The sequence below is a fragment of the Panulirus ornatus genome, chromosome 48 (genome assembly GCF_036320965.1).
Source record: "Panulirus ornatus isolate Po-2019 chromosome 48, ASM3632096v1, whole genome shotgun sequence".
Lineage (NCBI taxonomy): Eukaryota > Metazoa > Arthropoda > Malacostraca > Decapoda > Palinuridae > Panulirus > Panulirus ornatus.
In genome coordinates this window covers 26556608-26584461 of record NC_092271.1, presented here as the reverse complement: position 1 = coordinate 26584461, position 27854 = coordinate 26556608, and the positions used below count along the sequence as shown (strand labels likewise).

At 44.9% G+C, this 27854-nt stretch overlaps 1 protein-coding gene across 5 annotated transcripts in view; it reads left to right on the top strand.

Moving 5' to 3' along the window:
- The window catches only part of tn (tripartite motif containing protein thin), a 73673-nt gene that overhangs the window by 44172 nt on the left and 1647 nt on the right, over positions 1 to 27854 (top strand). For 2 of the 5 annotated variants that reach the window (XM_071690291.1, XM_071690292.1), the window contains exons 3-10: positions 19751 to 19908; positions 20181 to 20316; positions 20494 to 20636; positions 21102 to 21263; positions 21427 to 21684; positions 21980 to 22200; positions 23099 to 26035; positions 26216 to 26433. In XM_071690291.1, coding sequence (XP_071546392.1) covers positions 19771 to 19908; positions 20181 to 20316; positions 20494 to 20636; positions 21102 to 21263; positions 21427 to 21684; positions 21980 to 22200; positions 23099 to 26035; positions 26216 to 26429 — 4209 coding nt within the window. In that variant the 5' untranslated portion in view covers positions 19751 to 19770 and the 3' untranslated portion in view covers positions 26430 to 26433. Of the gene's footprint in view, positions 1 to 7802; positions 8377 to 19750; positions 19909 to 20180; positions 20317 to 20493; positions 20637 to 21101; positions 21264 to 21426; positions 21685 to 21979; positions 22201 to 23098; positions 26036 to 26215; positions 26434 to 27854 lie in introns of those variants that run through there. The other 3 variants (XM_071690293.1, XM_071690294.1, XM_071690295.1) reach the window with 3 other exon arrangements.

The window sequence follows — 27854 nt, the reverse complement described above, 5'->3', positions numbered from 1 at the left end:
TACGTCAATAAAAGTTGAGGGTTTGTGGAAGGAGGTGAGCTGGATTTTTGTGCCTGACGCACTGCGCGGAGTTGCTCCCTCTTACATGGGCACAGTCCAGATACAGCAACGTGATTACCTTTACAGTTAACGCACTTCGCTGCCTGAACCTTACACTCACGAAAACCATGATCAGTTTCCGCGCACTGACTACACGTTTGGTGGGGTTCCTTACAGTTCTTTGTTTCGCGCCCGAATTGCAAACATTTGTAGCATTGCTGAACGTCGACATATTCCTCTTTTTTTTCAGGGATTTTGCGGTCATAGAGATCATGGGGAACAGGATGCCTCGAGAGAGCAGACGATCGGCCTCGGTCGGGTTTGAACACTGAATTCTAATTGACTTAGAGTTGTTAGGTTTATAAACGCTGATGACGTTGACTTCGTTTTTTTTTCAGCATTGATGACTTCAACAATATCCGTGAGGCTGAGGGACAAGATAGATGCATCGACATTATAGACAATAATGGTACATCTAGCTTGAAGGGGGCAGCCGTCTTGAACGATGTGGTAGTTATTTTTGGATAGTACATCGAGGAGACGCTTCGATAGGATTGTATCTAAATCACTATCTTTGCCCAAGTAGATTTTAAACTGATATTTATTCGTAGGGAATTGAATTACCCTAGTGGGACGGGTCTGAGTGGTCTTGAAAACAATGGACAGGAGTTCCACCTGAGCATTGTGGCAACATGTATGAAGCATGTATGATCATCAGGACGAAGGGACACACTCGTGATTATGATGAGATGTCTATTTCGAGTAGCAGTGACGTCAGTCCCTGGTCCAGAGCCAACCAGGAATGTGTCAGTTACACACACACACACACACACACACACACACACACACACACACACACACACAGTCCAGACGAGTGTGTCACTGTTCAATGTGTAAACAGTAAGTGTGCAGGAAATAAAAATGAACCGACCACTATAAGTCTGCTGGAAGTGTATGGTGCGATTGTCCTCATACGAAGAGAGCGTCATAAGATTCCTTAATAACGTTAGTATATATATGTGTGTGTGTGTGTGTGTGTGTGTGTGTGTGTACTTAGACTGAGTACAAGATCTTCAGCTTAGCTTCTGTTTTGATAGATGTTTCATGTCAGACACACTTTATGTTATATTCTGTATGGGTGCGTACGTACAACTTTTCCCCTCCCCCACATTCGGAGTGATATGTGCAAAGGAAAATTAAAGCACAACTTTTATTGACGTAATTAGTTACAGTATTCGAAGAGATAATGGAGGAAATGTTGACAATCATGTACTTTGTCAAATGATACAAGCAGTTTGGTGAGTTCATTCCTTTGGATCAACAAACCAACCCTCTTGTTTGAATCAGTTGGTATCCCCTTTACTCGTCCTTGATTACTCTTCTATCGTCTGCTAACTTCCCTGTTGTGTGTAGTATCCACTATTAAACGCTTGTTGGAGTCGGTTCCCAAGAAGAAGAAGACCTTCGCCTTGACATTCTATTAAGACATAACTCTCGATATAGACGTGACAACACTTGGCTGTTATAGCCAGTCTGCGACTCTAGGATTTCTTAGACGAAGATCGTAATTGAAACTAAGTGTCATCCTTTATACCAGAGATTCAAAGAGCATATACATAACCCTCAAGGTATCTCTTCAACGTGTGACAGAAACTACAAAATGCACTCAGTCTGGTGGCTAGATTATGCACTGCACGGTAAACGAACTGATTCACACAACCACAATTATATTGATATTATTATTTTCTTTAGGATTACAGTGTAATGGAGGTAGGAAACTCCCTCTTGGAATTTTTTTTTGGTATAAGTTGATCAAAAGACGGATATCCCACGCGAAATTGAAACATTTGCCACCTGGACCATATCATCTATGAAATCTTTGCATCTATACATGTGTGTGTATATATTGTTGATAAGTGTGTGATACAGGTAGCGTGGCGGATACCAGTTCTTGCATCACTAGCAACGCAAGGAAGTGCAGAAGCTTGCCAGGATAGGGAGGTATCTGAGCCCCGTATGTCGACGCGAATATAGCAATAGTCGAGTTATTTTGGAAGAGGGTGTGTGTGAGTTGGGCGAGGATGGTGATGGCGTGGATGGATATTTTTAGGTAGTGAACGTAAGGCTATGGAAAGGGAGGTTGGATGTGGAAAGGAAGAGGAGCGCTTCTCTCTCTCTCTCTCTCTCTCTCTCTCTCTCTCTCTCTCTCTCTCTCTCTCTCTCTCTCTCAGTACAGTGATAGCATCATTTCTTCTTTTTCTCTACTGCAACACATTACCCACAACAATGCCTTTGTTCTGTTTATGTTTGGTGTGTGTGTGTGTGTGTGTGTGTGTGTGTGTGTGTGTGTGTGTGTGTCACTGCGACCACGTGTTGAGGTCTCCCTGTGCCGTTGTCGTCTTGGTCTAAAGCTACAAAGACGACAGGAGGTAGAGATTGTGTGTATGTGTGTGCGTGTGTGTGTGTGTGTGTGTGTGTGTGTGTGGTGTGTGTGTGTGTGTGTGTCATTTTACGTGTCTGTACACGACCTGGGGTCGTTCATGGGGTCAGTTACGTACTCGTAAGTCGACAAGGACGACGTATTTTCTTTCTTTTGTGGTTGGTTTTGCCCTGGACGACCAGGACAACGTAGGATGGTTCCTGTGTACAATGATGATTAAGACAGTGAAGATGGTAGTGATGGAAATGTTGAAAATGACGGTAATGGCTATAGTGTCGATGATGCGTGATAGTGATGATGATGATAGTGATGATGATGAGGAGGAGGGTGGTAATAATATGATGGTGGTAACGAAGATATTGTTGGTATATTAGTGAACTTCGCAGCATGCAGTGGCGACAGTGATACAGTGATAGTGGTGGCTGGGATGATAGTGATGATGATAATGATGACTTTGGATGGAATGAATGTCATGGTGATAATGAAATGGAGGATAGTGATGAAAATGATAAGGTCAACACTGAGCCTCTGAGTCTAGCAATCCCACTCGTCCTGTTGCCAGAATCTTATGTATATTTGGAATTGATGTCATCAACTCCAGCACCTTCTCCTAAGTTTAGAGTTATCCGCCAAGTGATTCGGTCTCACTACTGCACATAAAAATGTATCTAACATTTGACTTAAGAATTTGTTGCACGAAAAGCCTTAGTTTCTTTCCACTACCCTCCTGCCACAGAGCGGGCTAGACACCGTCACTTTACGTACATGTGTGAGGTATGGTAAGATTCCCAAAAGGAAGTCGTATAGTCACAGCTTTGGCTAAAGGAATTCGCTAATGGAGTCAGAAATTTTAACCAGTCGGCGGCCGCTTTTGGTACTACTTTTCCTATGTTTACATTCGCCCCGGGAACCAATCATGGCCCGTCTCGTCTCTGCTTTCGTCACCACAGTCAGCAAATAGGAGACGAGAATGAACTGCTCCTAATGTCTGTAAACAAATTCCACTGATGTAGTCTTAAAACTATTCACTTTTCTCTATACATGGTACGAATGGAGAGTGTGGAAGTAATATTCTATTTCCAGATTATATCAAACTGAGCAAAACTTTAAAAGGAAATTTCCTTATGATGAATTTCACACTGGAAATCCTTATTATGATGACCATGTTAAGAGATTAACATCACTGGCGTTATCAGCTCTAAGTAAAGGGTTAGTTTCTTTATCAAATTTGACACAGTTGCGTCCGACTCTGTTCTGATGTTTTTTCATTCTCCCAACTTAAGTTATAGATCGTGGCAGTATTGGCATTTGAATGAAAAGCAAGGAAGTTTAATTACACTCGTATCTTATTGGTCTGATATGTTTCTCAAAGTCAAACAAAGCATCGTAGGGTTATGCGAATGCAGGCAATGGTTATCAGTTTATAGTTTTCCCTAAGATGGAACAAATTATATTCGTATCGTATATTATTCTACCAGTCGCAAGCTATACTCTGTTATATTCTGTGATATAAACAGTCTCATAATTTCATACTTGGAAAATATGATTACACGAGGACTGTAGTTTTATAGTCTTGATCGCTAGGTTTTCTAAGTACATTAACCTGTACCACAAACTCTAAGCAGTCTGGTATCAGCGACAAATGTGAAATTTGCAATTTAGAAAAGACAAACCCAAAATGTTTTCAAGTATTTTCAGTATTGACCCATTTATAATCTGTAATTCGTACTGTAAAGTGACATCGTGGATCTGTGTATTCCTTTCATTTTTCCTACGTATCAAGTAGATTAAGTAAATCGTTCCGTATGAGCATTGACGAATCGCCATTGCCTGTGGAGGGAGAGGCCTCGAGGCACGAATGGCTGCGATTCCACCGTTGGTGTGTTGGTTATTTCGGCGTGTGGCACACGTCCTTGTCGGGTGCGTTACGACCAAAGCAGCCACACTGCCTGCACCAGCTCCACGGGGATATCTAGCCCTCGCCCGTCTGAGGTCCTGCTCGACTGAATATTTGAAATACTCGTGTGTCTCGATGTGTTGGTTCGTCCATTTCCTGTTCGTAAACTTTCTGTTAAGAGTCTCGTTGCTTGACTCTTTTTTCCTCGTCTTTTTAAGCTAGATTTACAAAGATATTTCAACATAGTTAATATATATATATATCCCAATTAGGCCATCATGGAAACTGACCAAACGATATATCAAAGTTTATCAAAATTCTGAAGTGGCGCTGAACTGTGATTGTGTGTTCGCCATCCAGCCCCTCGCTCTCACACTAAGAGTTGACCGAATTCTTTCAAACAGTTGTTACAACATTTGTTTCCTTCACTCGTTGTTGTTGTTGTTGTTCGTGACCTACTATTGTATAACGATCGTCTCGTCACTGATGGATGCGACAGATCAACAAGTAAATAAGTTTAACTTTCAAGTTCTGTCGTTTGGCTTGGAAGCCAAGACATACATTGCCTTGTCCAAGAACACACAACTTGTAGATTATTTGATGGCTCTGCACCACAGTCTACAGTGATAGCCAAAACACTCATTGGTATATTCTAGAACACATATTACTAAATGATCATTTTGTATTCCAATGTCTAGTCATCTTCTAGATTATACTGCATACCACAGCCGAGTTAAGCAATCGGCAGTATTTTTTTTTATATTAGCTGAGATGGCATGGGCAGCTGAGGCCCTAATCAAGGCCATCTCATTAACGCTATACAGTATATATCCTAGTGTGAGCCAGGTACCCATTTCATCGACCAACCCCTAAGGGTGGACGAACAGCTGGGTTCACTGTGGACCGACCAACGCAACCAAGGATTCGAACCTATCCGCTTGACCCCAGGCGACCCGTGCATGCTTACCGCTACACCACGGGAGCATTGGCTCTAAAAGCTACAGCATAATTAGTAGATGATCATTATCAACACGACAGCCTGCCCCTGGCTTACTATATCTACCATTGATGTGTATCCAAACACCCAGCAACACAGATAACCATATAAGCTTAACATCGAAGTTCCCACCAGGCGCCTCACCTCATGCTTTGAGAGGGGGTGGGGGAACCCCTGTGGCCTTTGGAGGTGTGAAGGACAAGGGTGATCAGCTGGCAGGTGGGGCGTGACAGTGTGAGGAACATCAGCTGGTACGCGGGAGTGGAAGGAGGCTGGGGGGTCGGTTGCATACACGTAAACAAGTTAGCGGTTGATGTCTCTATTCGTTTCACTGGTTTATTTAGTATGTTTAGAATTGATGGAATTCTGTGTTTATGATACTCTTGACCACCGTATTTACTTCGTCTCCATTTCAATATATAATCCGCGTTAGTTGAAAAAAAAATAATCAGAAACGAAAACTATGCCTAAGTCATTAAATTTTTTTTTAGATATTTTACATATATTTCATTCACGTCTGAAATGGTTTAGGTTTTGTCTTCTATTGTGTATAGAGATCATCAGATTCTTTAAATCAGTTGATCTATGTACAGTAAGGCATTCGAGACCTGCAGATTTTCAACAGAGTTTTCGAACGTATAACTTATAGATCCTGATCTACCGTGGTGTAGACAAGAGGACAAAACCTCGCAAAAGGACATCGTAAAACAACGAGGCACTTCACTGTGGATGGTACGATGACCATGAGGACAATCCACGATGAGGAGTGAGAAAATCTTTATCAGCACAAGGCGTAGACCACGTCACATGTTGGTGTGTGTGTGTGTGCGGTTGAGAGGAAGAGAACACGAGGAACTGTCGGTGGTGGTGTATCCAAACTGGTTCGATGGTCACACTTGGTCAAGTGTCTAAAAGGAGTGGGACCTGAGCAGAACTGGGCAGGTGTTCGCAAGTTTACGAGACTGATAAAGAAAAAATAGAGTTTTCCTTTATCACTATCACATATCATTTCGTCCATTAATAGTCTCATAATTCAAAAGAAAAGGATCAATGTTAACCTTCATCTTGACTGTTTGGCAGGTCATGGGTTCGTCATGCGTCTGGGCAGCAGCCCTCCGCCATAACCTCTGCCAAACCTATTATCATCAGGTATGGGAGGATGGGCTGCAGCGCCGCGCCCCCGCCTACGTGCAGGGGACCCGTGACGGATCTGGGTCGCACTTCATCTCTCGATGTCAAGATTAGCACGTAATGCATCACAGAACAATGAGGATCCAGAGCAAAGACGTCGATCATAAAAGCTCTGTAGTTAACCTCCGTATGGAAAGGTGTAAAGGGGTCTAGATTACAGCAAATATGGGTAATGTAGTGAAGATATTGAACATTACTTCATCTGAAAGTAGATCGTACTGGATGTCGAGATCAAGTGTAGAGAGAGGCGAGGGCAGTTTCAGATTCAGTCTCAATTCCTACTGATTCATGGAACATGATCATATTGCTTCATAAAGACGTTCCGTTGATGGCCTCTCTCAGATGAGAACGTTTACAACCCATTTCCTTGCTGACCCTAAGAGACGCAGTTGATGATGAAGGACAACAGCTCTTAGAATTCGCATGGTTCAACTTTATCTCCAAATCTTTAGTATCAGAGGTTGGTCTAAAATGGCCATGTCCAATGTTTGTTTGTTTGTCTTCTTAAGCAATCACAGCAGTTCATGGAGGACGAGGTAGAAGCGAAGACCTTGCGTAGGAGTCGTGGAATGATAATAAAAAGAATTGAAATATTCTGCTTAAAACATATCATATCCAACTTGTCTCATCCGTTTGTTATGAAGCACGTTTAACTGTGATGGAAATTATTAATGAGCCATTTGTTTGTCGATGGAAATAGACCTAACTTTTTCCATTTTTTGACGTGTCTTTGTCTGAACCAACTGAATTTTTCTTAAAAGAAAGAAAGTCAAAACAAATCCTCAAAACGAGAAAGTGACAAGAAAACAGTAGCTTCTGTAGCCACATGAGAATGAAATAAACCACAAAAACATAACCTCGCTTTTGTTTCACTGCCCATAGAACTGCCGGCAGCACTGCTGACTGCTCAAGGGTGCTTATACATGACAAGCGTCACGGGTTACCCCCGAGGGTCAGTTGGAAGCCGTCTCCCAGTGGACGTGAGACTCAAGGCGACTGAACAGGTCTTTCTTTCTGCGCCCCAAGAAGTACAGTAGGTCAGATCAGCTCTATCCTTGTTATACAACGTAGATGTGCAAGGGCTGTTCAAGTGTGTGTCGGTTCATGGGGGAAATGAGGAGGGGAATGGGAAACAATGGGGAGGGGGTTTGGGGGGTGGTGTGTTGTCCGCAGCCCCAGGCAGGCGTGAGGGAGGGAGGGAGGGAGAGGTGGGGCAACTAAAAATACTCTCAGCAACCCACTAACCCGGCAAAGTGCGGCCCTCTACACCTCATCTCGTGCTACTTGGCCGCCGGAGACACCAGTAGAACGACTCGAGACGGCCCGTGGAGCACACGGAACCCTCCGCCTCCTCCTTACAGAGCCTGGAGACTCGCCACGTACAGGGAGGAGCTGTGAAGTGATAGTTTACAGTAGCTGTGTTGTGTGCCTCTTATGATGGCTGCCGCCGGGCCATCACCAAGACTGTGCAGATAGCATAATGCAAAAGCCAGTTGGCTTCTGTTCTGTTTAAAAAAAGGTTAGTGACAAGCGAATGGTGGGTTACGAGTTGGCCCAGCTGCCATCCCCTGCGTCTGCGCTTCTCTATCCTCTCCTCCGTCCAGAATAGACCTGGGGGAAAACCCCTTTCCGCCGCAGGAAGTAGTGCCGCGCGTGTCTTCCCCCCCAGAGCCGTTCCTCCACCGGGCGTCGCCCATTCCGCCCCTACTCACCAGCGCGGGAGCCTCGGCCGCCCCTGGAGGAACCACTAAACACAGGGACGAGCGTACACACACTCAGACAGGAGGACCATCCAAGGTACTCACTCACTCGGTCAGTATAGTAACTGCAGTTTAGACAGAGTTGACATCGATGTTCTTTATACATTCACTGGTTTATTTAGATGTTCTGGGGGGAAGCAGCGTCGACACCTGGTAAGTACCGTTATTCTTCACAAGATTCTGAGGACTGGAACAAGGAGGTGTGTGTGTGTGTGGAACGTGTCTGGTATTATCTGTATTTCCCAAAGAGGTTTTCCTCGTGTTTCCAAGACGGTAGGTAACGTGTAGGTAGACCTTGACATAAAACCCGTTAGAGACGCGTAGCGTACACTCACAACCCTGAGCCACATCTAGGTGGTGATGACCTTGTTCCTTGCTAAAACAGGTCATCATCACCAAGCGACCCTCACAACGACAGCCGGTGGAGTAACCTTAGCCCACCATGCCTCCCTCCCTATTTCTTGCCCAGACTGCCCCACATTCCGGGCCAGTAGGAGGCCACGGCCAACACCGGCGGAGACCGTCGAAGTCCCATGAGGGCGGCGCCTCCCTTTGCCAAATGATAGAGCGCTCGAACGAATTCCCGAGGAGCGTTGGCGACTTGTATCGTCAAGTTGCCTCGGTTCCCAGTTGAATAATACGCAAGACTGATGGTTCCTCGCCAGCGGATTCTTCCACTGACCTTATACGTTAGTGATCTTAACCCCGTGAGCAGGAGGGTGCGACCGTGGGATACGATGGGATGACCTTTGACATAACCCTTCAATATACGAAGTCCAATCAAAAGGCTATGCCTCGTATCAGGCTAAAGGGGTTCATTTATATACCAGTGATTTTGAATACGTTATGAAACGCCGGTGGCCTTAAAAATCCAGTAATCTTAAACGCCAGTGACCTTAAACGCTAGTGATTATACGCATATTGTCATGGTAAAAATGAAGACCTCAGATTAAAGCAACTAGTGGGCAAACTACTGGTCGTTAGTCTGTATGACCACAGTAAGTTCGCGGTCATTCTGTGACGAGAATGCTACTGTTTTCTTCGTTATTTCACAGTGATTGTTAATGCTTTAAGAATTCGCTCCAACGAACATAAATTATTTCAACAACGAAAAAGTCACGAGAAAATTTAATTTTGTTGATTAGGTTCATCTTGTTCGATGAAGTACCAAGATACTCGAGCAAAGTTCATGCTCTTACCATGTAAATTGATGTACGTGTTGTTTTTACAATCATGGATCTTGGGAAGTTGTTAACCTCTTCCGAAGCAAATTATTAACACCAACCTAAAACTCCAGAACTCCTTTAGGTGTTCAAGGTAATACTCTAACATACGATCTTGGATATATATATATATATATATATATATATATATATATATATATATATATATATATATATGTCCTATACACTTCGTGGTAATGAAATTCTCATTTGTATTTAGATAGCAATTTATCAACGAAAATTATTGATACCTTCGAAGAGATTTCGTCCGTAGTGAAGCCACAAAGTGGCGAGAATAGCCAGCATCATGCATGTCCAGTGTGGATATACCCATAGGATCAACCCACGGACGAAATACACACCATCATATTGTTTGGTTATCAATTGCTTGGATCACTAGGGCCATCACCCTCAAGCTATCACCACCATCCCTCAAATATATGTGGAAACACCTTCTTCAGGTGTTCAAGATACAGTAACCAGCGTAAATCTATGTTTGATCGGCATTTTGCAAATGTTTACTACCCAGCTACTGAAATGTGTAGTGTTAGAGATGAAGGAAGAGAGGAAGAAAAAACCCCGCTTGTTACTTGGTGTCCGGGTCCTGGTTACGGAATGATAACCGTGTTCCCTTTCGCCACGAACCCTTGTTCCATATTCTTTGTTTGATTACGGGTGACAACTAATGAGCGCGTGACGTCAGAAGCCCCGTTGTACCAGTAATGTTATTATTCTTAATTTGATGATTCCAGACTCCGCTTTACCATGGGTAGTATTAGGGTTGGCTGAACCTGACTGTAAAAAAAAATTGTGAGTCAAAGGCAAGATAAAGATAAAAGTTTGAGACAAAGAAAATCATATTTCAAAATATATTGACCTGGTTATATTCGTATAACCAAATGTATTGTCCTGGTTATAGTGGTATAACCAAATATATTGACTTTGTTATACTGGTATAACCAAATATATTGACCTGGTTAAACTGGTATAACCAAATATATTGTATAATCAAATATATTAACCTTGTTATGCTGGTATAACCAAATATATTGACCTGGTTATACTGGTATAACCAAATATATTGACCTTGTTATACTGGTATAACCAAATATATTGACCTGGTTATAGTGGTATAACCAAATGAATTTTAAGTCAACAGTTTTGTGCTTGGGTTTCCCCATGTTTCCCTTTCTGAGACACTGTGGGTCGGTCTGGCCGTCACGGATGGTGAAGGTAAGAGGGTACACACAACTGTTCTCGCTCACACCCGAGCACCAGGGAAGATAACTAGATTCTGGTTAAGGAGTGTGACCAGCTTAACACACAACCTACTAGGTTTTTGTCATCGTGCCGTAATTTATAACCAGATAAGAATCAAAATATGTATCATACGCCAACGAACGTAGTCCTAATGTACTCTGGTGGTAGGTCAGTGTAAAGCAATCGATATAGATATTCTGTTTCATAAACAAGAGTGTTCGCAAAATTGATGGCGTTCACATGAAGGCCAGAGTTTGAGTCAGTGTTGACCTAACTTTCTGAAGAGTTTTACGAAGGACAGATATAAGGCATCGTATACGTAACCTTCTGAAAGACTAATGGAAAGCTTCCGACTCTGTGGATCTCGAGAAAGTTACCGGAAATGTAATAATTTCCATCTAATGATGGGCTTTAGCTTATTGGATTATCTAATATCACCTTAATTACCGTACAGTAATTACATTAAAGTTCCTTGTATGTATGCTGGTCGACCACTTTTTTATCACTCGTATAAGATAATTGTGATAACTGAATTCAGACTTTTATCTTGACATATGTCAAGATGTGGTATCTGAAAAATGTGTCTCGAACTGACAAAAGAAGCGAGAGTTTGAGTTGGCAGAACCGGCAAACGTTAAGGTATTCCCAAACCTTATTTTGGGAAGGACTGTGCGTAGGTACGAGTGAGTGTTGCCAAAGCCTTGTTCAGGTACATACCTAACCTAAAACTCTGTCCATGACCCCAAGCAACTCTGCTCCTCACCGTTAATGCCGTAGATTCACAAGCAAACAAAACGATGCGAAACAGACAGACACTCCGGCCAAGCTGCTGAGCTGTATTAGCGGACCTTGAGCTGTGTAGACCTCACAAGGGGTTAGTCACTGTTTGCACCTGACTCGTTGGATTAAGGAACTCTGGCCGGTGTACAACGCGTATGCCTCTTTGTTCGCTTATCCTCTCTTGCTTCTAGTCGCGCCACCACCTCCACAAATACCAGGGTATTGGACGAAGAAAGGCGTGTGCGTACAAGAGCCTACCAATGTTTGGCAGGTGCAGATGGGTGGGTGGGAGATCTAGTGTGTTCTGAGGCGGAGTAGCTGAATCTTATTGAATCATGTTATTGTGTAAATAAGCTCTTTAATCCACCTGTTTTCATCTTAATGGACGAAAGTAGGTTCAAAACTGCATTGCAGAATGTGGATGACCATTACGTTCGTTTCAATAAGATGACTTTACTTGTTACACATTTTCTCAATACACACACACACACACACACACACACACACACACACTTGCGGGGGCAACATAAGTGTAGAACTCTCCTCTTGTAAGTACATGATCCTCTGTGGTGTATTGGTTAGCGTTACTGACGATGAAACTGAATAGGTCAACTTATCGTCTGACCCTCAAAGGTTCGAATCCTGGACGCGGTAGTCAGCCCACAGCCAGTTTTGGCTGTTCATATTCCCAAGGATATGGCCGATGAATGAGTACCTACCTTAAGCAGAGGTGTGTTTGTTTGTGTTTATACACACACGAGAGTAAATGGAAGATGAATCGGCGGGGCAACACAAGTGCGAAACTCTCCCCATTACACACACATAGGAATCACACTACAGTCCTCATTAACTCATCCACTGCTCACTGATGTCTGTCCCCAGTCAAACATCTACTATGTTACTGCTAACTCATGAATTTGAAATCGAATTCTGATCACCAGAGAGACGGAGTATATCATCACTATTGTCTCCTTTCAAGAATGTTAATTGAAGAAAAATGGTCTCGATTCCCCGTTGGTAAAGACACCGATCTCTCATCTCATCCGTCACCAAAGGAAGTAGACAAGAGAAAACATTAATCCCAAGAACTAATTCGTGTTGAGTAGAGTCAGAGAACAAAGAGTACACTTGTTTTTACCCCGAATCTTTGGTGACGAATAGCGGGATTGCTATGTCGTGTTGCAAACTCTCCTAACCCAGCCTTTCAGGTGTTTTATTATCATTGTTCTTATAATCCTAAGGACATATCAGACAGAATTATACCGATATCTGAGTTGGTTTTAGTGTTTATGCGAGTGTTCATTTATATAAGAGAAGGGAATGGTCGTGTAGCCCGACACAGAAATTAAATGATGATTATGGTATACGACAAATCAGACTGCTAGCAAGCGGTGTGTGGCCCGACATCTGGGGGGGTTTATATATATATTCTGGTTCAACTACATATTTAAGACAATTCTTTGTCCCTTAGTGTTCCTCTCTCTCTCTCTCCTTTGGTGACTTGCAGTAAGCCTCTCTTGGTACACAAAGAGCGAAGGTGATACTTTGAAAGTCAAATAGCAACAGACCAATCGGTGATGTTAAGTGGTTCTAGGTTGTGGTGGTGTGGGTGGTTATAGTGTCAGGCTGCCCCATTCAAACCCTCACATCCATACGATGATTCTTCTAACGTATAGAATACTGTATTGAGACATGGGCATGTTTGTGTCCAGCTAAAACCTGCCATCGCCGATCACCTGTTCAGTTGATCCAGTGTAGCTCACAGAAAACCTGGTGCAAGGCTTCAGTTTTGAGACTAAAATGAATAAGGCTGATCGGTTGGTTTGGGGAGGACTCAATGCCTCTCAACTGCCAGGGTCAAGTTATAATCACTAGTCAAATATTCTTTAACGCCTTTTCTGGCATTGAGGGTCATATCAAAGACCACATACATCATGGTCCTTTGAGAATGAAAGCACGAACATTCATATAACTGGAACCTCCTACGCAAAAGCAGCCAGAACTTCAGTGTGAGGTATATTTCACGCTCATCCTGCAAGATATTGTTATAGAACAGTCGCAAAATTATAGAATATACGCATCAAAAACTACATCAATATTCAATACTCGTGAGTAATTATAAGGACTGCCTTGGTCAGTGTCGATTCACAGGTGGGGTATAGCAATGGAACAAAGAAACTGTATAGGTGTTGTTGACCTTTGCGCAATTGGCAATGAAAATTGACTGGCTGTCTTTTTCTTCCCTTAATTCACCCGTTTGTTGACAGCTGGGGGGGAAAAAGGAAAATTCGATAAGACCAATATTAATTTGCCTAAAGGGAAATGATGCTTACCTTGTTTTCTATTTGTAGGTCAACAAAGATAATTTCCAGTACTGAAACCAGTGACTTTGTGTGTGTGTGTGTGTGTGTGTGTGTGTGTAGCAACGACCATCAGCTACGGTCACAAGTTCTTCACACATAGCGTCGATGAGGAAGGTGGTGTGCATGTGGTTGTGGAGGGAGGCGCCTGGCTGTCCCCAGATACAGCGAGGGTAAGCGACCGTGCGACGCGCCCCACCGCTCCACAAAATGGCCGTTGCCGATGACGGAGGAGACGAGATGACCCTCCTCCTCCTCCTTCTCCTCCTCCTCCTGGTCACCTGACGCAGTCTTCTCTTGAGCTTTACCTTGAGCCACACACGGACTTGCGATGTATCCCTGAACAGCCAAACTGACTGTAGTTGCAAATGTGTTTTTCTTTTTTTTTCTAACTTGTTAAATTATTGGATTTTATCCAATGTTATGCTATTCTCCTATTCTTTTCCTCCCTACCAACTGTTAAAAACATATCCGCTCCTTTTTCAAACCTTATTGAATAAGGATCAGAGACAAGGCCATACACTTGTCCCTGGCATGATGAGCACCCAGCCTAGCTTGCCAGCCAACGGCAAAACACGCAGAAGCAGTGGTCACGTGTCCCACATGTACGCAAATACACCCAACAATCGATTCTCTCACTCTTTTTTTTTGAGAGAGAGAATGAGTTTGTAAGAATGACGCCTCTGATGTGCGTTTTGGTGCCCACATTGTTATAGATGTAGCGTCGTGTGCGTGTTTCATTTGTTCCATAAATGACGTATTGAGGTCGAGACATTGTAGTTTACCGTGCGGTGTAGTGTTGTGTTTGAGGGATGCGTGTCAAGTACAATTACGGGATGTTGTCTACTGAGAGGAAAGACCATAATCAGTCTTGATTAATGATGTGGTTAACGTGTTGTCATATCTTCCTTATCTTACTTCATTGAGCTTTCTTTTTTTCTCTCTCTTTTACTTTGGAAATATTGTTACGAACACGTGTGTGTGTGTCCACATGTTCGTATATTTGAGTATGGTGTATCTCTGTATATGGTGTGCCTTGGTGTAGGGTGTGGTTGCTATGGGCTCGAATCTATCTTCCCTGACCGCGTTAATTGTCCTAGCAATTATGTCTTGTAGCAGATGTTGACCAGTCCTCTAGCACCCAAACCCTTACCAGCGGCGTCAGGGCAAGGTGTGGGGCCAGCTGCGGGGTCTGTCATCCCGTACATTCGCCGCTGTCATGGACAAGGGAGCAAAGAAGTATGAATATGTGGGCCGGACCTTAGGCCTCCTTCAGCCAATCACGTCAAGCTGAGGGCGTGACAATCAGTCTTTTGACCTATCAAGGGCAATTGTGTCATTCTGACCTATCGTAGCCATAGGTGGCGGGTCGAGGCGTGGCTAGCTGTTCTTGCCAGGCTCAGACAATCGTCTGGGAATCGATTCCTTCAGTATTCCCGCGCCCAGCAAAGTAATGTAGGCTTTCCCTGTCTCGAACCCCGTAGCCACCGCTGCCCTAGTTTGAAAGATGTTACTGTGTCACGTCAGGTTTAGCTAAGTGTAACGATGATGTTTACTGTGTCACGTCAGGTTTAGCTAAGTGTAACGATGATGTTTACTGTGTTACGTCAGGTTTAGCTAAATGTAACGATGATGTTTACTGTACCACGTCAGGTTTAGCTAAGTGTAACGATGATGTTTACTGTGTTACGTCAGGTTTAGCTAAGTGTAACGATGATGTTTACTGTGCCACGTCAGGTTTAGCTAAGTGTAACGATGATGTTTACTGTGTCACGGTAGGTCTAAGTGTAATCTATCGAACAAAGTGTCATAAAGGAAAGAGATCTCCTGGTTTGAAATCTTCTCTGGAATGTTAACTCATGTTCAATGTTAACTCATGTTCAGCGTTAACGTAAATGATTCGTGCCTGATTTATGTGTTCACCTTGTACATTTGAATTCTTTCATTATAAGTAATTCTAACCTTGGTGTTTGCTTTAATCCCATAACGTTAAGATAGCGTTACCCTGTTATGCAATATAACAAATCTAACGTCCTTGCAAAGACAAGGATCAATATAGTATCTGTAACATATATATGTTACTGGCGACCATGCTCGAATAAGCACTGAGTTCGTAACAATATGAAATGCGAAGTTAGGTCGTGTTTGCGCTCCACCGACGCCACCCACTTGCGTGCCCCAGCTATATCGCTCGTTGGCTGACGGTGCTTCTCCCAGTTTCTCTTCTCTGTAGCTAACCCCTGAGTTAATTTTGATTATCTGTTATATGTAGCAAAATACCATCTATGAATCTGTCTATAAGTATTTGGTCTGAGTGTCTCTTAACTGTTTGTATACATGCAATGTACAGAGCAGCTGAGGTACGGAGCAGTGAGGGAATGAATGCCATAAATATACATTTTCTCTGCCTACAAGTGATGGTTTGTGAGCAATATTATTCTTCAGTGATGACTTGTGAGCAATATCATTCATCTGTGAGTTCTCGCAGGAGTCCAGGTGTTTTCTTTTGCGTGTCTGCAAATTTGAATTCTCAACACAATGACTGCTGAGCTGACTAGTCCTGGGTTGTACATGAGGGAATGAACTGGAGCTGGCCTTCATGTAAGGCCCTCGACAAAGTCATGTGTGTGTGAGAGGGCCAGAGGGTGAAGTTCAAGGCAGAAAACGAATCTGATACATGTGTGTATGCGTTTGTATATATGCACATATGTATATACACACTAGTCACCAAAAGATAAATTCTGGTTAATCAAACCTCAGATACGTATAGAATAATAAGTTTACTGCCCTATACCACCAAAGCAACTCCTCACTTCATTTAATAGTTACAAAGAAATCGAAAGATCTTTCAATTAATGATACAAATGAACTGAACTGCGCCATACGTAACATCATCTTGCTATTGCTTATTACGGGGTTAAAAGGCAGTTGGTTGCTAAGGCTTTGATCGTCATATTGTGTGTGTGTGTGTTGGCTCCCGAGTTCACCGTACAGATTATAAAGAACTCTCTTCATTGGCCAGTATTTTGCCAAAGTGCCAGTTATGATACCGATTTGTCTCCTTCTCTATTGCCTTCAGAAAGAAAAGTATGTGATTTTTTCAAGTTGCAAGAAAATGTTGGATGTTTTTGAAGAGAATGTCAGTTTGACGCTGAGGAGAGTAGGTCCCACATAGTGCGCGGGAGAGATGACAGGTGCATAGCTGTGGCGTCACACACAGATGGCGGAGGGTGGGGCGGCAGAGTATGTGGGCACGTGTGGTTACCTGGATGTCTTGTACTGCAGATGTACGTGTTAATAGGCATCCTGTGTTGTGAGGGTGGACGAGCGCAGGGGCACCTGAGCGCTATGGGCACCAACGAGGGCTCCCCATCCACCACCACACCGGGAACACCACTAGGGGCACCAGCACATCACATCAGGCAGGCAGGGAGAGAGGGAGTATTCTTGGCGGGCGAGGCACTAACGGATGACACTGCTCCCGTCGCTCGGATTTTTACCCCAGGACGAACGACGACGTGCCAAGTGTGGCAAATAATAACCCCTTCAGAACTTGATAACCTCATTGTGTCCTAACACAGAATGTATTGGCTTAAGTTAACTTTGTGAATACAAACCTATTTCCCAAGCCTTGCTCATCTCCACGTATGTGATCCGGGTTTGTACTTATACAAGGTTGGGTCTGTTGGGTAGTTTAGCAACAGAAGGTAGTGAGCGCAAGCAAAAAAAAAAACCGTCGGAAGTTCTTGGTGTCTAGATCGTCAGTCAAGCCACCATTACCTGAATGTCTCATCCCACCAGAGCTTGGAACAACCCCTTTACATCCGCCAAGATTCGTGTCTTTTGGAAGATGTTGGAGTCGCATCATCAAAGCCAAGTGACAACCAGTTATGTTTGAGCGTGTATGAGTGATTCTCAGGCGTTCATTGAAGAGGAAATTGCATGGGACTGCAGGAATCAGAGGTGAGGGCGCATGTGATTAACCCCGGGGCCGGTGAGTGCCCTGTTGCTGAAGCCACAGTCTTGCGAACGGGTCGGGACACTGTGCCGGCTGGCTTGGCACCTGAGCGGCGGTCGCGTGGGTATTCTTGGCGCCAACTCACTCTACCTTCCTACATCCCCACTACAGCCATACATTATCCTCAACAAATCGCCGAGATTCTTCTGCCTAAAGCTGTCAAAATCATCCAATGAGGGCGGCTTGGCTCCTCGCAATCTACCAAAGCTTTTAGGGGATAGGATGAACATTTTAGCTCGCGTTCTTTGATGGTGTTCGAGGTGACGTCAGAACTCTGGCTTACCTCGTAGTATGACGATATAAGGTCATGTGCGTGTGGGTGTGTGTGCTGGCCACTGGGACGTGAGGCTTACCCACCACGTCCCCCAGGGTTGCTACACCTTGTGAGTAAGGTGAGTGAAGCACTCAGGAACTTCCCTTCTCGCACAGATGTCGGTGTAACTCAACAGCTCGTCTGTAGTTACGTTGACCGTGTTTACTGTCGGTGGTCATTAGACTGCTATCATTAATTGATATCATTCTTGAGATCGTATTTCCGATAGGAAACTTGATATGTTCCCAGTGGGTACAAGAGCCACTCTTGGTGGGATCTTGAAGTGACAGCGTTCCTGACAAGTCTTGCAGATATATACTAGAATACCCGTACCACTGCGACATTTAGCAGTATTTTTCGTGGTGTGATTCATATCCTTCTGGATGGGTTACTTGTTTATGAGGAACTGGTTATCATATTCCTAGTATATCTGAAACAGTTATCCTGGGGTCTTCTACCCCCACAGCAGCCCGGGCTGGGCCCAGGCTTCTAGTGGGGTACTTGATGTCATATTTCTCATCGTCTACTTGCTGCTGACGGAGGTCAAGGGGAACAAAGAAACATAAATATTTAGACGTGTAGACACCTACACCCAGGTGTATTATGGACAAAAATGTTGAACTCAGAGTTAAAGATAACGATTCCTCCCACGCTTCTCTCCAATGATTCATGAAAATAATATTATGGTAAACTCTTGGTCCGTCTCATCCCAGCCAACCCTGCCGTCACCAACGCCATTGCTCTGTCTAAGCTTAAGAAAATATTTCAGTTTCTTAACTCATTTTGACCAGGTGCTGGGGCGGGCGATTTAGGGTCTGCGAGAGCCGGATCCAGGCCGAGGTGACTGGAGATACAGCTGAGAATACCTCTCTTGATTTCTGACTGGAAGAAAACGTTTTAGGACATCTGGAACTGAGGAGGGTTTTGTCGGACTACAGAGATCAAGAGCTTAGGACAATATGATGGTTGACAAATCCTTAGGCTGAACTGACAGACGTTGGGTACAGTGGCAACAGAGCAAGTAAATGTTTACTTAGAAAGTCATAATCTTCAGCCTTTAATGTGCAAGTTCTTCTCATTATACTGTACAATGATTCCTTCTAAATGCTTCCTTTATCCTTCTTGATGTATTAATGTATTATATTTTCAAAGTATAACACGTAAACCAACAACTTCCACCTCCTCTGTTGTGAAATCAAATGTCAGCCACCAGCACAGCAAATGTTTACACTACCGACGCGTTGCTTCGTCCATTTAAAAACGTTGCCACTGACCCATTTCTGGTAGATATTACCTTCCTTTGCTTTCGACCTCGTCCAGGTCAGCATAAATTGACTTGGAAATAGTATTAGAAATAAACTATATCCCTTATTTCTCATCTATATCCCTTGTGTCTCATTGAAATAGGAAAATGTTAATCGTACTATGAGAAGTCTTGCTTGGATGATTACCAATTCGTCATTTGTTTGCAGGACAGGCGGTGTAAGTCAAGATGGCGCATCAGCTCGAGCAGCTGCTCACCTGCTGCATCTGCCTCGACCGGTTCCGGAACCCGAAGCTGCTGCCATGCCAGCACTCGGTGTGCATGGAGCCCTGCATGGAGGGCCTCGTCGACTACGTCCGTCGTCAGGTGAGTTCACACACACACACACACACACACACACACACACACACACACACACAGTACAAAAAACTGGAGGAACACAACTTAGGATGCTTGGTCGAATGTCTACGAAACATATATTGTGGTAACCGAAATACACGTCAGTCCCGCATCCCTACTCACCACAAGAAGAAATAAATTCCCATAACCCATCTCAAATCTTCATGTAAACATAGAGTAACGTAAGACCCTTCGTCAGGCAGTGTTAATATCATGTCTGTGTGTGTCCGCCGCTGCAGGTGAAGTGCCCGGAGTGTCGCGCGGAACACCGGATCCCCTACAATGGGGTGCAGGGCTTCCCATCCAACGTGACGTTGCAGAGGTTCCTCGAGGCTCACATCGAAATCACAGGCGAAACGCCGGACCCCCACACAGGTCAGACGAACGCTCTTACTAAGATGGTTATTCAAATTTCCTCCATGTCAACATAATTTTGCTATTGCACAATTCACTCTATGCAATTTTGGATATATTTATTTTCTCGTTAGCAAATGCCATAAGCTAGAATGTTTTTTTTTTTTTCTATCACTAACGCTGCGTCTCAACTTGCAGGACAGTATATGGAAAGATGTAACGTCTGTAACGAGAAGAGTTACCTGTCTGTGTGTGCTCACTGTGAAAAGAAGATCTGCGAGGACTGTAAGGCCGCCCACACCGATATCCTTAAGCGGGAGATCGGCCGCATCAACAACCAGGTGAGACACGAAGGCTTGAACGTCTCTGTTCTGAGCAATGATTATATGTTGTAGGATGGACGAACATCACTTGACTGTGGCTCCCAGCCAGGATGATTTCCTGAAGGAAATTAACCTTTTATTGGGCGAACAGAAGTATCTGTTCTTCTATCACACGAGTAAACGTCCAAGTTTTTCGTGTCCAGTATAGGATAATACTTCAACCTGATAAAAGCCATGATCAAGGTCGTGGTATTTGAGAAACCTCTTTTGAACTTTGTAAAACTCTCAAAACATGGTGAAGGCCTGGTGATTTTTCCTGACTTCAGGCACTTGCGACTTCCTTGAAGGCCAACAATGCTTTTTCATTGTTTTTGACTTCCATTTCCTTGGTAAATGAATATAAATATTCAAGTTTTCACTGTATTACTGTGGAATAGCAGATATTTTCTAGACATAAACTGATATGGAGCTCTGTTTGTGCAGGTGAGGCGTGCGGCCCATCGCCTCAACGACCAACTAGCCAACGTGGAGCGCAACATCGTCTCCCTCAAACAAAACACCGGCAGCGTCACTGAGGAAATCGAGAACATTTCTAAACGTCTGCAGAAGTCTGTTCGAGACCGATGTGATTTCCTGAAATCGGAGGTTTGAATCTCTTTATAACTTGATTCTCTTTTTAACTTTATAAACTCTATGAACTTTTCTTAGGTTACTTGTCTTCATGTTATGTCATTAATTAGTATATGATATTTGTGAGATTTCACTATTCAGTAATGAAGACGGAGACTCATGCCCGTGTACCGACCAGATTGAGAACTACTACAACACCGAGCTTCGAAACATGATGACCCTCAAAGAGAGTCTGGACCAGGAGGTTTCCAACATCGGAGCCAACATCGAACTGGCGGAGAAACACATGGATGACAACACGCCATGGGACGACTCTGAACTTATGGACACCAAGGACATCTTCCTGAAGACAATGGAGTTCATTCGAAGCTTTGATTACGAAGGGGGTGACTACAGCAGAAGGGCCAGGTTTAATCCCCCTGACGACCTGAACAAGGTTAGTAAAAACTGGACTTATTACGGAATGAATATACCTTCCATTTTTAAAGTACAAGTAATTTAATGCACAGATCTTATCGTAACTCAGTATGGCTTAATGTCGTCATAATGGGATTGAAATTGATAAGTTGCCCCTTAAAACTGTATAGCTTAATTCCACCTTTCAATGTTTCTTCGAAAACTGCTAATTTCCTTTGAAATACATAACCGAAAGATTTTGTTTCGAGCGTTTTTACCACTGCATATATATATATATGGGATGTCACTGATGGAGTGGGTGTGGTCATACACAGCTGGCTTCGAGCCTGAGCACACTGGGCGACCTAACCTTCAGCTCGACCAACAAGATGTGCGATGGCTATTCCTCCGGCCCCTCCATGGGCTCAGGTCTCACGAAGAGCAAGAGCGACCACCGGCTAGCGGCTCAGTTTAGGGACCAGGAAGACGGCTACTATGGCTCAGGCAGGACCTCGCCACTCATGCGCAGACGCTTTGGGGAGAGGAACGTCGAAAGGTATAGTCGGTCTCGCGTTCTCAATCAAATAAAAAAAAAAATTCGGTCAACCTGTACACACAACCTTGGCTCCGCCCCCAAAGGTGACGTCATCCATATACAGTGCTATGACTGGCTAAGTAATTAAATGGGTGGGGCCAAAGGGCAGTTCTCGCATGGCAACTCATGAGCGTTCATAATTGTGAATTGATTTTACCTTTGGTGGAGAGGACCCCTAGAATGTGAGACCGACTATATCTAAATACACACTGACTATCCAGGTCATACTAAAGTACAATATTGTTAGAAATACATGATGATTGTTAGCATTTTCTGCTGTTCATTTGTTCGTCCGTAGCCTGTGAAGAAGTGTAGCTTCCGTTCCCCGTCCATAACCTCAAGGCTCTGCACCCCACACTTTTCATCCTATCCCCTGGCTTATCCACACGAGTATAACAGCACTAACGTACCTCACTATAACGCCATATCCCAGGGCGTCTGGACGTCTGTGTCTCCTCAGACTGCAACGCCTACGGCCATACCAGCAACACTGGCTGTATGATAACATTCCGTGAATTATTATAAGACTATATAGTTCTAGACGAAGAATCTCTCGTTTATTGCTAATTTTAAGGTACTAAAAATACTAATGACCATTTTTGATGTCGCAATATGTTGATTATTTTACAAAAATAATTTTATTTTTTTTTTCTCTCTGGTTCTGACGTCATGCCTGTTCATTAACGTGAATCGTCCAATATGTATTAAACGGAGTAACTTTGTGACAGGATGTCCATGACAGTAGTCCTGTTGTCGGTGTAGACTTCCTGATCGTCCCTTGCAACTAATGCAACATCTCGTCTTGTCCATTTTAGTCGTGGCCACTACCCCTACCCCAGCTCATCTGTTGTCCACGCAGGCACGACGAGGATTCCCCGGCTGACACTGGGCGTCGGAGGTTCCGCTCAAGGTTCATGCGCAAAGAAGAAGATGAAGAACGTTCGGTTCGCTTCGCCGAAGAGGACGGACCCAAACGCCAGCGCGTACTCGACACGGAAGATGTCTCTCGCGGCCCACTCTCCGGCATCGTCAGGCTATACGACTCGCCGCGCGTTATGAAGCGATTTCAGGAGCGGGATCAGCTAAAGAACAAGAAGAAGGAGGAACCACCCAAGACTGTACAACCTACGTTACCCAAACCCCCCGTTACCCCGGTCCAGCGCAAAACAACGCGCCAGACGAGTGAGGACGAGATAGATAAGATAAAGAAACAAAATAAAGTGACAGAGTCGACCAGTTCAGGAGCGACGGCAGTCACCGCCGCAACTGCTTCCTCCGCGTCCTCAGCTGCGAATACCACCCCCGCCACAACCACCACCACCACATCCAAGCCTGCAGGTGAACGCGTCTCCTCCATCAGGGAAGACGAGCGGCAGAGCCGCAGTGATCGCACCTCCACCTCGCCCAGATCCTCCACCAATCACTCTCCGGCATCTTCCGTCACTCGCGAAGATGACTCCAGCCGGCGGAGGGAGTACAGTGGCTCTAGAACGGAAGCCAGTGCCAACAGTTCGTCCAGAAGCACTGCTCCCACCCGCAAGACTAGTGTAGATACGGGAGTTACAAGCGTGGCCCAGCGTTCCTATCCCTTTAGCCGCTCTTCATCTAACTCTTCTGTAGGAGATAAGGACAAGAACACGAGTGGCACTCGAAGCCCGCGGACACTCGACACCGCAAGCTATGAGCGTCGCTTGTCACGGTCGAACAGCACCGACAGCAACAAGTCTGGTGATGGGTCAGCTTCACCGAAGAAAGCCACGGGTGCAGCCTTCTCTACGGAGGAGCTCAAGAACCGCTTCATGAGGACCGACTCGAAGCCGTCCACATCTAAAGTCGAGAGTACATCTAGATCGTCTGCGCCAAGTAGTTCACGTTTTCAGTCGCGTTTTTTTGGCCGAGCCGGCACTCCTTCAGTAGAGGCCTCGAAGGAATCAGGGAATGATGATGATGATGAGGAAACCACAGAAGATTCCGAGTCTGAGGAGAGTGAAGAGTCCTCCGAGGAGGAAGAGGAAGAAGAGGAGGAGAAGGAGACGACATCTGAATACTCTCGTCCGGACATTGGGCCCTTACTGGGGAGGAGTGCCCAGTCTCGTGATGTAGCCGGTAGCACTAGTAGTACCAGTTCTAATTCTAGTCCTAGAAACAGATGGGGAGAAAGGAATTCGTACCCTTCTGCTACCACCAGCGTACCTGACTCTGGTTACGCAAGTAGTAGATATGGCAGCAGCAGTGACAACAGCAACGGCAGCAGTACCAGCACCAGGTACGGAACCTCTTCCTCCAGCGGCGCTAGTACTGACTCGGGAGTCAGCACTCACAGACGACCATCGTACATCGATAATTCGAAGTCTCAAACCAAGGATAAAGAGGAAGAGTTCGAGTCCAAGTACCCCTATTCTAGCAAGTACCTGAACCGCTCACGGGCCAGCGCGCCCGAGGAGGATTCCAAACCCAATTTCCAAAGTCGTTTCCTTAGCCGTTCTAAAAGTTCAGCTGTTATAGGTCCTGACGATAACGATGATTCAACCCCCTCCACCACAACACACGGCAGTGGCCGAGCTCGCTTCGAAGAACTGAAGGAGAGAAGGCAGCGTCTCGCGCGGAGCAAAAGCTCTGCGGGACTAGAGGATGAGGAGGGCGCTACGGGTGACACCAGCTCCACTTCCAGTTACCGTAGCCGCTATGGCCGAGTAGATTCCGAATCTCCGTCCAAGACCCACATCTCCAGCACGGGAGCATCAGCAGCGGGAGGAAGTAGTAGTAGTGCCGGAGGCGACGACGGCTCCTCCTCCTCCTCCCAGCTCTCCAACTGGGCTCGTTACCTCAAGAACAAATACGGCAACAGAAGCGGAATAGCTGGATCAGACAGCTCCAGTAGAAGTACTGGTACTGGTCTGGGTAGCAGCAGCGGCAGCAGTTCTGGCAGCGGGCTGGGCGCGAGTACCAGCGGTGCGAGCAGTGCACTCAGTCGCCCTGGATCCAGCAGCGCATCAGGGGGCAGAGCCATCTCCCGGTCTCGCTCCTCGCATCTTCTTGGCCTAGCCAAAGAGGGAGAATCTTCTGAAGATGATTCAAAAAACGTGCACGCTACCCCTACTTTCCCACAAGCAGGTACACTGGTTCCTACTCCATTCGGAAGTTTACATAGGAGCCAGTACCTGCAGAAGCAACGCCTCTTAATTAAGATCGGGAGTAGGGGTAGTGAACCAGGAAACTTTACATGGCCAAGAGGCATCGCTGTTGGACCCGACAACAGCATTGTAGTTGCTGATTCGAGCAACCATCGCGTGCAGGTATTTGACCAGCAAGGCAAATTCATAAAGGAATTCGGATCTTACGGGAGCGCAGAAGGTGAATTTGATTGTCTGGCAGGTGTAGCTGTCAACAGGATCGGTCAGTACATCATTGCCGACCGATACAACCACAGAATTCAAATATTTGATCCTTCTGGTATGTTCCTCCGATCCTTCGGGAGTCAAGGCGGCGGTGATGGTCGCTTCTCATACCCATGGGGAGTGACGACGGACGCCCTCGGGTTTATCTACGTCTGTGACAAGGAGAACCACCGCGTGCAGGTCTTCCAGTCGGACGGGTCCTTCGTGGGCAAGTTCGGGTCAATGGGTAGCAAGCCCGGGCAGCTGGAGCACCCGCACTACATCGCCGTCTCATCCACAAACCGAGTCATCGTCTCGGACTCTAACAACCATCGTGTCCAAATATTTGACATCAACGGCAAAGTCACGACGACCTTCGGGTCCGAGGGCGGCGAGGAAGGACAGTTCAAATTCCCAAGGTGAGTTTCACTTTCCCTCAGCTTACTTACCCTTGAAATACTCCCAGTAATGTATTTATTCTCTATCATCATCAGTCGATCATTTATGACAATGATGATGCTAATCATTACCTAATAATCATAACGTAAGATGGAATTATATCAGTGTTTTCACGAGATCTTTCTCATCGTGGTCCTCAGGGGTGTTGCTGTGGACGACCAAGGCTACATCTTCGTGGCTGACAGCGGCAACAACCGCATCCAGATCTTCCACCCCGATGGCTCCTTCCTGAGGGCCTTCGGCTGCTGGGGATCCGGCGAGGGCGAGTTCAAGGGCCTTGAGGGCGTAGCGGTCATGTCCAACGGGAACATCCTCGTCTGTGACCGCGAGAACCACCGTGTGCAAGTCTTCTGAGCAGGTACTGTGTCGCGCATCAGGTGAAGCAGAAGGTGTGGACTGTACAAATTATAGATATCCTTTTTTTTGCAACACGATGATTCATGCGCTTTCCACCTCTATCGTCACGCGCGTGCGCACATCAGTCGGTCAAGTCGTTGAGAACGAAGTACGCCATAAGTCATGAGATCCACAAACATCAGACTTTACTAATTCCGCAACAGATCACCGGGGATGACTATGAGGTACATTCGCAAATTCAGCGAGTGCTTTCGAGAACTTGCCCACTTGAGTATAAGTTTGTCAGAGTCTTGAATATAATCAGAAAGACCTACTTTTCTCGGTACACACGACGGAGGAACACATATCCTCGACCCCACCATCGTTCGTGGAATGTGACTAACGCAGGTTCATATATGATGGAGAGAACATCGGAATATTTCGTTCAAGCTAAATATATGGAAAAGCAATCAAATCTTATACATCTTCCACTAAGTTGATTTTACAATAAAACCCAGACAATGGATGAAAATGTTGAAAATGATGTAGTATCTACACGTAGTAATAATGATGGTTATTTAGAGTCCTTCAACAGATAATTTTGCGTCGAACGCAATCATGGCGACGCATCACGGCCTGGTCGGCCCTCCCACGCCATACTTCCTGTTTACATCTAGCATGGCGACGCTACTGAAGGCACTGAATTCTCAAAAAGCAACTCTTATGATGAAACAAAGATGCGGCAGAAGAAAAGTAAATTCCCTTAGCGATCTATTGCATATTTCATCATCTACATCGGTGTAATTCAGTCTTTTCCGCACGAATCCCTAACATCCATACACACGATACTTCCCGGATCTAATAAACCAGGGTGATCTCTCGCTAAGCACAGCAGCTTCATTGCTCCACACTAAAGTGCAAGACGGTTTCTCTTCCCTGTGACTTGCTAAGGACACCGGGAAGGCGCGGCGTGCCAAGCAGCCAGCATGTGTATAAGTTGCGCAGGCCAGGCTATATATGGCTGCACTGCACCGCCGTCTCATAAAATTTCTTCTCTGATCAGTAAGGTTGCGTGCACCATAGCTAGGCTGCGCATGTTTCTGCTTCTAAGTCATTGGTTATTAGCAGTTAATTCATTACTAAGCTAGAATTCGAATTATACATGAAATATAGATTGTAAGAATTATAATTCTAAATAATTGTTTTTCTCGTGTTTTATAGTTTATTTTTTTGAAGTAGCGTAAACGTTAGCATATTTCCATTACTATCATGACTTAGTAATAAGACTTGGTGCCTATCATGATTCAAGGAGCGTGTATCGACATCCATACAAAGATACAATTCCAAAAACTTGTAAATATTGATGTAACAAATTTGCTTTAGGATGAATGCAAGGAATCAATGTAGACAGACTATACTTTGGAAAATGGCCAGGGAATATCT